This window comes from Opisthorchis viverrini, assembly GCF_000715545.1.
Source record: "Opisthorchis viverrini unplaced genomic scaffold opera_v5_65, whole genome shotgun sequence".
NCBI lineage: Eukaryota > Metazoa > Platyhelminthes > Trematoda > Opisthorchiida > Opisthorchiidae > Opisthorchis > Opisthorchis viverrini.
In genome coordinates, this window is record NW_008751721.1 from 395,761 (window position 1) to 407,339 (window position 11,579).

Sequence of the window (11,579 nt, forward strand, 5' to 3'; positions counted from 1 at the left end):
TTTTTATTCGGGCGGGAGAACAATCGACGGACGATGATTTCTAGTTGCTTTCGGAACGGGTGTAATTCAAGCGCTCCTTGAACGTCCTGATACAGGGAAGTTGAAAAACTCATCGGCATAGCACTTGAGCAAATCGAAGAACAAGCCAGCAAGACGGGGAGAAAGTGAGAACAAGCGGGATTCCCGCAAGTATCAAACACTGAAGATTTCAACCGATCACGGCTAATGCAGTCAAAACTGCGTGATGAAAGCTTATGCAGTATTGATGACAAGATTCAATTATGATGGAAAAGATTTCGGGTCTCATTGGTCGCAAGTTTTATTGTTTTACGCTAGGACAAGCATTCATGGTTGTTTTTTCAACCGAATACACAGTAAGCCTTTTCACTGAGGTAGGAAATCACCTTTAGCCAGCACTGAGCGGACGAGGATTCACCGCTTATTTCCTGGTATTCGTTGATTAACTTATCAAAGATATATCGAGAAGAACGAGTCCCCATACGTTCGCTTCAGCCGGGCAGGTGCAGTAATAAAATGTAAAGTTAGGTTACAGCGCTGTACAGCAAGTATAAGATGTTGATATATCCTTATGCAAGGTTGCTAAGTGCATTTTAGCATTCTGCTGTGGCTCCTGGGCAACTATGGCCATTTGCGAATATAGAGCAACTTCTCAAATCCGTCGATAGCCCACGACCGGTTTCGCCCCTTTTTGGGGCTCATCAAGTAGGCGTAATCCCCTGGTTTGCGTCAAGCTTATGTTCTATTTGAAACCAAATTGCATGAAATTAGTGAATATACACTCATTTACAAACTAATTTGGTTTATCGAGAGACTCACCTAAAACCCAGCTGAATCTCCCGTACGTGAGAACATCACAAACGAGAGATTCAGCTGGGTTCCAGGTGAGTCTCTCGAAAAACCAAATTAGTTTGCAAATGAGTATATATTTGCTAATAGAGCAATTCCATCTCGACTAAACTAAACAACATCTCATAAGAGGGGGGGGTGTGCCACCGGTGGGCTGAGTTGACATCTTTCCGTACTGAGATTAGCAGGCGTTGGCGTATTCTACATCTATCCAGTGAAAATCAGTTAACAGGACGTAGCGTGAAACCGCTGCAGGTGGCCATACGTTCATATAGTATGTTCGGAAGAGTGAACAGCTTTGTTTGCGTGCATTTAGAAAAAAACAGCCAAATATTTCATTCCCAATGCGAAAGGGCCACTTACCTTACCTTACTGCTTAGAGGTCATTTTAGTATTCGAAATCTTGAACAATCAATGCATTCTTGAATAAAAGAGGAGATAGTCATTATGGATAAAAGAGCAGTAGTCCAAGGTAATGGACAATAAAATGGGCTACATAACCGTCACACCAATGGGTTAGGGAGTGTACATCACAGCCATCGAACAACCAGTAACACGCGGGGCAGAAAAATGACAGTGGTTGTTCCAACTCTAAAGTTTAATAGCTTCCACTAGATCAATGCGATGGTGAGCTGTCCACGTATTCTCGAAAATAATCCACTGTTTTGTGCAGACCATCACGTATCTTGACGATAGGCTCCCAACCTAGTTGGATTTTTGCGACTTCAATGTCTGGTCGACGTCGCTGTGGGTCGTCCACAGGGATCGAACTGAATTCGATGGAACTGTTGCTCCCTGTCGGTGGGTGATAGGACAAACAGACAGATAAGTGGAAGCTAACCATCATTAGAATAATTAATGATAACAATACACTAGTGCCATATAACATCAGTACAGAGTGGAAGCTAACACACAAAAAACTAGATTAGCTTCCCGAAAAGACACGTGTTTTGGGTCAAAAGGAAACACCGAAGTATCTCCACGAACAAGGGTAGCATCAAGAGCGGCTAAAGGCCTGTTTGAGGAAATACAGTATACCAATGGAGATCCCTCTGGTTCCCTGATGAAAATCCCCTCAGAACTTCCAGATAGTTCCGTTCTGAGTGGTATAGCCTGGAGTCAAGGCCACCCATTCGTCACCAAGGTTTCTGACTTGGTCGAAATCTATTTTATAGAAAACAAAGCCATATGTGTTCTGAAGGCACAAAAGAGAAGTTAGAAGACCCTTTTCTCACGTGAATTGATCCAGTCACAAAAATATGATTAGAAGCGCCCGTAACAGAATGCCCGTTCCTTCAAGCGAGTTACAGCCAACCGTAAGGAAAGACCATTCCATCAAAATGACTAGGACAATTGAACCACTAGAGGTCACCTGAACGCCTAGTAGCGCCCAGAATTCGAACCTATGGGAAAGGGAAAAAAAGGCTAAAAACAGGCTCATGCCAGCACCAATGAGCAGGCTGAAAGATTCAAATTGTTCATCTAATCGATTTAAATGAAGAACAGAATGCTCGTTATATATAGGATAGGTATATCCAATATAATAGGTACTTTGTGGCGCTGGGTGCAGCTTCTTGCGGCACGCCACCCACTTCCCAATAGACAAAACTGTTTCCGAGAAATAAACTCATTTGCAAATCAATTTGGTTTTCGCGAGAGACTCAACTGAATCTCTCATTTATGATATTCTTCAACTGAATGTGCTGCACACAGGCCGCCTCACTTTTTCAGTTGACACGATACTCGAGGAGTTTTAGGCAACATTGTGGGTAGTTTGCTTTATGAAAATACACTGCGATATCTCGAATATCGTGCCAACTGAAACATGAGGCGGCCAGTGTGCAGTTGAAGAATATGATAAACGAGAGATTCAGTTGAATCTCTTGAGAAAACCAAATTGATTTGCAAATGACAGTATTTGTCGAAATCAGTCCCATTTGGGTTCAGTTAGAACATTAGGTCGACAGAAACTCGGGGACTGCACCTACCTGATGAGCCCGAAGAAGGGCGAAACTGGTCGTGGGCTGTCAAAGAGATTTCAGCAACCTTGTGAGTAATGTCCTTCATGAATAGACAAATCCAGTTAGAGGGTCCACTTGCCAAGAGGTCTTCCTTTAGGATTTCATAGATTGGTATCGCTTGCATAATCTGGAGAAGGCTCATTGGTTGAGGCGCGAACTTAGCGACCAGAAGGTCCATGATTCGAACCTAACCTCCCGATTTCGACTGCTCTTGTCTAGGTTTGGGCAACCTGGTCTTGTCTGGGCCCTTGCTTCATTCGGATGGCGTGGCAGCTAGGCAACGAAATGGTGCTTCAGCTGATGGTGGATACTACTGATGAGGCATGCGAGCAGTATGTGTTTTCTCGTAACTCCGATTTGATCTAATGGAAGGTGGTATTTATCAGGGAATTTGTGGGACTGCTTTGCAGCATTCGTTTACGATTGAGTGATAGTCAATGAATTTCCATGAGAACTCAGGAAGATGCGTTCAAGAAGAAGACAGATATTCATTTTTTACACTACAAAATACGTCCTCTTACAGAGACCATGCTGAAACACCACCAACCAACTTTAATCATTATCAAATATGAACGAAACTCTGAACAAGAAAAATATGTGTATGAGGCATCTCGGAAAACCAATACATTCACCGTGAATGTACCTGTGAACTTGCGTATGATATCTGCTAACTCCAACACACTTAACTCCTCCGGATTACCCAGGTTTACGGGTAGTGAATAATTCGAAGCCATGAGACGCACGAGGCCATCGACGAGGTCAGAAACGTACTGAAATGAACGGGTTTGGTTACCGGAACCGTAGACCTGAAACAACAGCAGAATCAATTATTATGAAGAACGACTAAAACTGATCGGCTGTTCAAGCTAGTTGTTGAATGGATTGAGTGAGTAAGCGATTCAAACAACTTGTTGTTAAAGTCCGTGAACTGGTAGGCTGGGACCTCACAGTCAGATGCTTCAGCGCTAACAACATAACCATTCTATCAGTGGCAATGAGAGAATAAGTTTGTTGGCTGGGAAATTTGATGACCCTCTCAGCTAGGTTGCTCCAGAAGAACGGAACAGCACTAGTGCTGTCATGCTTCGTAAAAATTTGTGTTCAGATAATGAGGAAGATACTATAATTGCATAGGGATAAGATGAAGTCAAATGTGAGAGAATTAACATAAATTCACAAAAGTTCTGCACGACTTTAGTGACAAATCCACAGGCTATTGGATCTTACAGTGCAAGCTACAAACATGACAAACTGACAAGACATTAACAAATAAACCCCGTGAATCTGGCCGGTTTGAAAGGGTTGGCCAGTCAGTTTTAAGGGGGTATCTCTTTCATCGAAGCTCCAATGACGAGTGGTTCGAAATTTGTTGCGTGACACGTCTTTACACGATTGATCAAATCTGACAGAACGAAGTTCTCGAAACTCAAAAGTACGGAACCTACGTATCCAAAATGCAAAAGAGAGCCGGTGTAGTCACTGAGTTAGTTTGCCTTCTAAAATATGGTAAAAATTAAATGCAAAATCGTATCGAATTTAGTGGAAATATGCGAGCGATACGTCTGTAGTGATCTTAAAGGACGTAATTGATATATTCTATATGGCGAGAAAGCTAGACGACAGTGAGGTTTCCTCCCTTGATTGATAAACGAAGGACATCAGTCCGTACATCACAAACAACTGTATACAGAAAGAAGTCACACTCCAATCGTTAAGCTGCAATCAGGCTCGAACATACAATGTGTAATAAAAAGGTAGTCGCCTCCAGTCTGTTGCGAGTAGCTTACACCCGAACTACCTCCATCAGTGGGACTAAGGTATCGTAAACGCTGAAGGTCAACGGTCTTCAAAGGGTCTGAAAGGATGATCGCATCAACCAAAACACAGTGGTTGAAAACAGCTAAGAGAAGAAACACCTCGGAGGACATGAGACACTGTGTGAACTAACACAACATCACGGTTGCATTGCAAGCTACAAAAACCCTGAAAACACGCCTCGTTCGCTTAAAAGATTCTGTGCCATTGACAGAATGAGCTGACTGTGTCTACAAATGTGATTGCAAGGACATTCTTTACACTAGTCAGATCGCGAGATAATAACAAGTAAGAATGAAAGGGTACGAGGATTTTCTACGTAAGCTCCCACCAAGCATGCAACAAACCCGAAGAGTGAAGACGATGGTAGTGCACGCCTAACGGTACGTACACAGTTCCCGATCGACTTCGACCAAACGGTTAATGTTTGAAAATAGAGCCGATCTCCGTCAAAAATGGGAAATGTTCGTCCTAGTGTAAATGTTTCACACCGAATGCCACAAATTGGTCCGGGTGAATTATACAATCTAAAACAGTACTCCTATTTTAGTCAAACATCTTTGTTGGATGTGCTTGAGTACCATTTCAAAAGAGGTCACTTCCTGAAAACGATCGCTTTCGGCCAGTCCCTCTAGGTGACTCCTGGAGATTGAGAAGGGTGATCGTTTGATTCATTCCACCCTAAAAAGCTTCATCAACACAAGGCTTTTTTCATCGACTGCGACAGGGTTACAAGTTGTATGGAAATAGTCAGTCCGCTCACAACGGACAAAATGACGATGAACCATCCAAACTGGCGAAAAAGCTGCAACCAGGCCAGAGGGGATGCGAATAACTCACCGTCAAAGGTTTGTTAGTCAGTGACTGCAAGATGAAATTGCTAACCACACGGCCGTCGTCTAGCTGCATCCGAGGACCGTAGGTGTTAAAAATCCGAGCAATTTTGACCGATAGACCAAGCTACAGATAAGAAAGAACACAAAACAGTGCGGGAATAGACTAAGTGAATGCATATCACCGCACCTACACTAGCAAGGAGACTAGCTAGATGAGAAAATCAACGCAACAGCCAGACCTTAGCTAAGATTTGCCATGCATGTACATCTGTGAACGAATACCAGCATGCGCCTGCAAGCTGGGGCATTTAAGGTAGAAATCAGGTGGAACGAAGCAGTACGTAACAGGAGAGCAGCCCTTTTGTCCATCGTCCCACCCGATAATTACCCTTTATTTGTGCCCCAAAGTAAACACTTACATGTGATAGCAATCACGCCAAAGGGCATTATCTAGGCAAGCGGGACAAACAGTGGATTAACTCTATTAAGGCCTGGCAAAGGCAGCGCTCATTAGCTAGATTCCCAAACCCGTGACTGATGACGAGATTAGGCTTCCAAACTCGCACACATATCAAGCGGTAGAAATAAACGCACCCGGTTCTGAGGCCCAACAGGAGGGGGCGCGAGTAGAGTTCGACAGGGGAGGTTGCGAACGGTCGCAAAGCCGACTCATCCAAATGCACCTACGTACAAATCTGTGTACGCCACTAGCGTCCTAGAGAACACTGTCAAGCACAGCCGTTGAACAATTTCTACTGTCATTACAGGACCAATCCGGTGGCGAAAATAACATCAGGCAAAGTGAAACCACATCGATGGTAAGGGTTTTCGAAGCATAGGCACGTTCTGAGATTTACATCTGGATTTTCGGATTGCTTTCGGTTCGCGAAAGCAGGCCACATCGAGGCGTGATTGGGTGAGACACAACCGAATGCACCCTGGCCTAGCTATAACCAAAGTATAAGTGCTGAGTGCCTCCGTTTACGACCATGGTCTTAGCTACCGTGTGATCGTTGAAGACCTGGTGCGCAACAATGAGCTCAAATTGGCTCCAGTCGATTAGGTACTAGCCACTGAAGAAGGTCCGAAGTTCGAAATCGAGGCCGGGTTTCCCAACGCTTCCTGTTAGGCTTGCGCAGTCCGGAGGTAGCATATTCGTTAAGAAAATCGTTCAATTGTAGCACCCTTTCGGTGCCTAGCTGTCATGCCACACGAAGGCTGGGATAGTGCCAGGTTGCCCAAGCCTAAAGGGGGAAGTCGAGAGGCAGAGGTCGGATTCGAACCACGGACCTTCTGGTCAGTAAATTCGCGGCTTAACCACTTGATCCATTTCGCCCCATGTTCGTAGCACTTCCTTCGGGTCCTATGGCCATTATGTGTCACAAAGCTGCTATAACTGAACGATATGGTTTTGACCGAGCAACAATTGCAATTCTATGAGATCGCGTGCTACTACATGGTGGCATTGTGGACATGGCCATTATGTGTCACAAAGCTGCTATAGCTGAACGATATGGTTTTGACCAAGCAACAATTGCAATTCTGGGAGATCGCGTGCTACTACATGGTAGAATTGTGGAAGCTGCTTACGAATACAAGTTGGTCAGAATGGGAAACACCGAAAACAAGCAGCCTAACAGCCTAGCTCAGTGAACAAACAAACCATCAAGTATGTAAACTGTGTTGCCGAAATCACTTAGGTTTTCATTCCGTTTCCTGAGTTTTATAACCTTAGCAACTGATCTACACCTCTTACTTTCTTAGCAAGTGAATAATAAATTCATATACGCCAAATTGGACACATGTCTCCATGAGGAAGCTGCATTGATGAGATAATTACAGTTGAGCTTTGCGTCATACAGTAGCTACCAAATGCAAAGTGACCCTGCTAAAAGATAGACCTACTACCTCACAGAGATCACCTCACTACGAATCCCAGTTAGAAGACGACACGAGCAGAACAATGTAACAAAAGGGTACATGACCGATAGTTTACCCCCTTTTACAAACTTAATCAGTAAGGTTGACAAACGTATGCTTTTATGGGCTTTACAAAGAGTATTCCTTGTCTGGATTATTCGCAGACTGACATAACCCGTAGATGAAATCTACAGGTGGATCTTACTACTACTTACACAGTATAAGTAGTGCACATATAAAAGTCACACCAACGAACTGATATTAGTTACTGTGTTCAGTAAGGTTTGCAGGACTCACTCTGTTGGAGTACGCATAGGTAAGCGTCTCACCCAGGCGCTTGCTCTCATCATAGCAGGCTCGAGGACCGATGGGGTTCACATTGCCCCAATAAGATTCTGGTTGTGGATGTACTGCAGGATCTAAAACAAATATAAGAAAACGTTTATAACAACGGGCAGGCATCTTCATAAGTTCCGAAAAATCATTGGTAAAACAAAAAGCTTCCTGTGGTTTCTTCCTTCAGTATTCTACGCTCAAAGCTGAAATTTTGCGTGTAGAATCAGGTGTCCTAAATCAAGATTTCCTATTACCGACGGTTTTGCGATAAGGTGACCAGAGGTGTACAGGGACAATCCACTAAGGGATTCGTTCTCATAGTGGTCCATCAGGCGCAGTAAACATGATTCGACCAACTGATTTTCGAAGTTCACACTCTTAATACCAGCACTACGTAACTGCTTTCCTCACTTGCGCGCACGGAGTGTACGAACTAATGTTTTTTGCTTGGACATGCTCCGGCATGTCCTAAGTATGTATGTCATTGAACCTGCACGCAAACTAAGCATACCAAACAGGAGTACTAAATCAGAGGTAAGGTTACCAGATGAATACAAATTACCAGACCTCCTCGTGTGGATGTGGCCATCTGACCCTCTTGGTAGGCGCGGGTGACATTCGTGAAAAGATCCCCTTAAATCACAGCCGCAACATCCTTCAGGTGTACGGCCATGCCCTGAACGGATAAATTCTTCTCTTTAACGTGATTTTAAATGAACTGCTCTGGATACAGTGACGTTTGTTCCAAAAGTCGCTCATTTCAAGACGAGTCGACAGATCCACATATATTCTTAACCCCGTAGAATGGAGTACTGAAAAATCGTCGTTTCTGGCTTATCAGAACAAGGCCAAAAAGTGCATTTCTCCCTCATTCCATATGCGTTCAACATATCGTCTGAATACCTTGTGACTGGCAGCCGAAGAAATCCATATTGCTATGGGATTACAACCTGTAATACAAGCTATATGCACACGTTTTCAAAAAATGATACTACTTATAAGGCTACCGAATTGTCATCAGCCGGAAGATTATTGAAACCCGGTACAAGAACGGGAATGGACGCTCACCGCCATAAACCTCCGAAGTAGATGAAAACAGGAAACGGGCATTTGTTCGTCTGGCGAGACCTGGAACGAAACAAGGGAAAGTCGGGAGGATGCGTCTATGCAAGTACAAAAGGACGGACCTGGTGACAGCGAAAAAACAGTTCTGCTTGTATTTTTGGTGGTTGAAAATGCGCCGATACGATGCCCTGGAAACAGTAAATCAAAGAATCAAGATAACGCGGGTGTCATCGACTTATTGGTGCGGTGCATCTAGCATAATAAACGGGAACAATCAAGGTGGCCTGCCTTCGGACAGTTGTTTCACTCGAACAGATAGCCAACCTTGAGGGGTCGACTGGCGGAGAACGATACTCTGGTCTCTCTTGGCGTTAGGCGAAATCCTATACCCTGAAGACCTTACCACTCACAGTTAGGCGCTGCTGCAGCCAACAAGCCTAATCCACACGTGACTGGTCGGAAGATCTAACCATTGAGCTGTCCAGCACCAAGGAGAGTCGTAGTTGATCGAAGATATGAACCCAACAGCCAGTGTCTATGAAATGCCAGATGCCAGGAGCACGTCCAGAAATCATTCAAATTTGAAAAAACGTTGCCGTTTCATACATTTTATGCACGAGGCGCTTTACACGGTTTTTTGAGTTGTCTTGAGTGTTCAATGCACTTGACGAACTTTTGGAGGTTGTTTGGTAACAAACGCTAGTGTGGGACTATCAGATCGATAACGGAACTGAGACATTAACGTTATTACACTTGGACGATTGATATTCACACGTGATTAGCCTTACACATGATCGACACTCTTACTGTGGCGGCCAACGTTTCTCATTCGGTGATAAGATCAGGACCTGAAGATTCATTGGACTAACCGGGGTCCCAAAATGTGATGCTACTGGCAAGTGGGAAGTGCAGGAACCGATTGGAGAAGGTGTTGGATTTCTCACAATAGCAATATGAAAGTTTTCGGTACTGGTGTGATCACGGAATATAACTTCTAAATCGGGGTTAAGGAAGTCTGTATTTCAGACTGTAGGCAAGGAGGTTTTGACCGGAGGGAGCTGGAATACCATTATGGACTCTTCGGGGAAGTCACCCATTGAGGATTAGAACAGTCAAGGTTGGTCGACTCAGTACATTCCAGTCCGGCAGCCAGACTGACAAGGGATTCTGCAAATATCTAAGCTCAGTTCTCAATGCCACTTGGATGACTAATACATACGGTTCACACCCGAACCCGCCAGCTATGGTTTGTCTGAGACCTTATGGGGTCTATTTGTTCCTCGTTTAGGAAGCAACATATGTACGTGAGGGGAAAATACAGTCAGGTTGGGTTACAAAAGAGTACAAGGATCTTGGTTTGAAGAATCGACCGATGTTCATATTAGGTCTGCTTTGGTATTCTTCAAGGATAGTGATTCAACCGTACACATCACAACGCGTATGTATAAACAGGGGACAATATGCATTACGTTATCACTGGTGTTACGATGTTCGCGGCTCTAGCTAGATTCACTGGTTTCCGAGAGTTCCCATGGAGTTGAGTCAACACATAGATATCGGTTGATTCAGTGCGACCGATTCATGAAAACAGGTCCTCTTGACGAATGATGATCATCTAGAAAAGAAGATACTGATCAACCACATAACAGGAGCCAGAACTGCACGTCTCATGGCCAATCCCAGTCGTCGGAACGTACGTGGGATCGTTGCAACCGACTCAACAAAACATCATCGTTTCTTTATCTCGGACGAACTAGATTGGTAACCTTCTAATAAAAGAAAAATAATGGTTAGATAGGGATGCCTATTTCATCCCAATTTCCGGTCGTACCGACCGGCCAGACTGTTCGGTTTGGTACCCGCTATCCAAAGTGACATCAGATTCATGTTCATGCAGTGAAACAAATCGACGAAAGAGGAACCGGGTGTAACAGAGAGTGTGTTAAGGTGGGAGAGGAATGCAGGCCCAAAGTCCGACGTGACAGAAAATCAGGTCATTGTTGGAAGAGACTGACTGCATGCCGGTAAAAGTTCAAAGATCGGAAGGGTCAGGCTTATATGAAGGAATAGGGGGAGGATGGAGGATTAGGAATCTCACAGAGAGCGACAAACTATTAGACACCCAGGAGATGATTACAGTGGAGTACAAGAAGGGTACTATATCTACCCAAGTCGTGTACCCTGTCCAACAAAAGCCCCGTTGTACGACCTACCTAGGATGCCTGAAACGAGCAGGCGAACAAGGGTACAGAAGTTGGTGGTAAAACCTGAAATATTTTTGTCAATGACGATGATTATGCAGATGGTCTTGGTAGCAGTCGGCGATTCGATGATAAGGAAGAACGTTGACTCAACAAATTTCTTTGGACTTCCGGGAATTACTTTCGCAAATGTCCACAATCTTGGGAAGAATGCGCTTCCTCTCTACGACCCGTTTTTTTGGTTCCGGTATCACAGACTCCAAACAAGTTGAGCAACCATTCTGCATAAAACAGTGGTGTAAGGCTTTTCGGCGTGTAGGCGGTCATTGGTAAAGATCTGCATCGAACTCGCAGTTAAGCATCCTAGGAAATTTAGCTTCTGTCTTAGGGGTCGCAAAAATATCAAAACGTATCTACTGAATAGTCCAAGTTTGTTTACTATGTACGCCCCGATGTCTTGCTCCATTCTCTCCCCTTTCAAAAACACAAGCAGCTCATCAGGCATCTGGTGGGCATAG

General features: G+C 44.2%; 1 protein-coding gene across 1 annotated transcript in view; it reads right to left on the minus strand.

Moving 5' to 3' along the window:
• Nucleotides 1-1,052: 1,052 nt before the first annotated feature.
• Nucleotides 1,053-11,579, minus strand: part of T265_04119 (hypothetical protein) — a gene marked incomplete at both ends in the record, with an annotated part of 29,314 nt that continues 18,787 nt past the window's right edge. Inside the window, 5 exons of the mRNA XM_009168777.1 lie at nucleotides 1,053-1,662; nucleotides 3,532-3,694; nucleotides 5,544-5,663; nucleotides 7,757-7,878; nucleotides 8,864-8,923. Coding sequence (XP_009167041.1) covers nucleotides 1,484-1,662; nucleotides 3,532-3,694; nucleotides 5,544-5,663; nucleotides 7,757-7,878; nucleotides 8,864-8,923 — 644 coding nt within the window. The remainder of the gene's footprint in view (nucleotides 1,663-3,531; nucleotides 3,695-5,543; nucleotides 5,664-7,756; nucleotides 7,879-8,863; nucleotides 8,924-11,579) is intronic.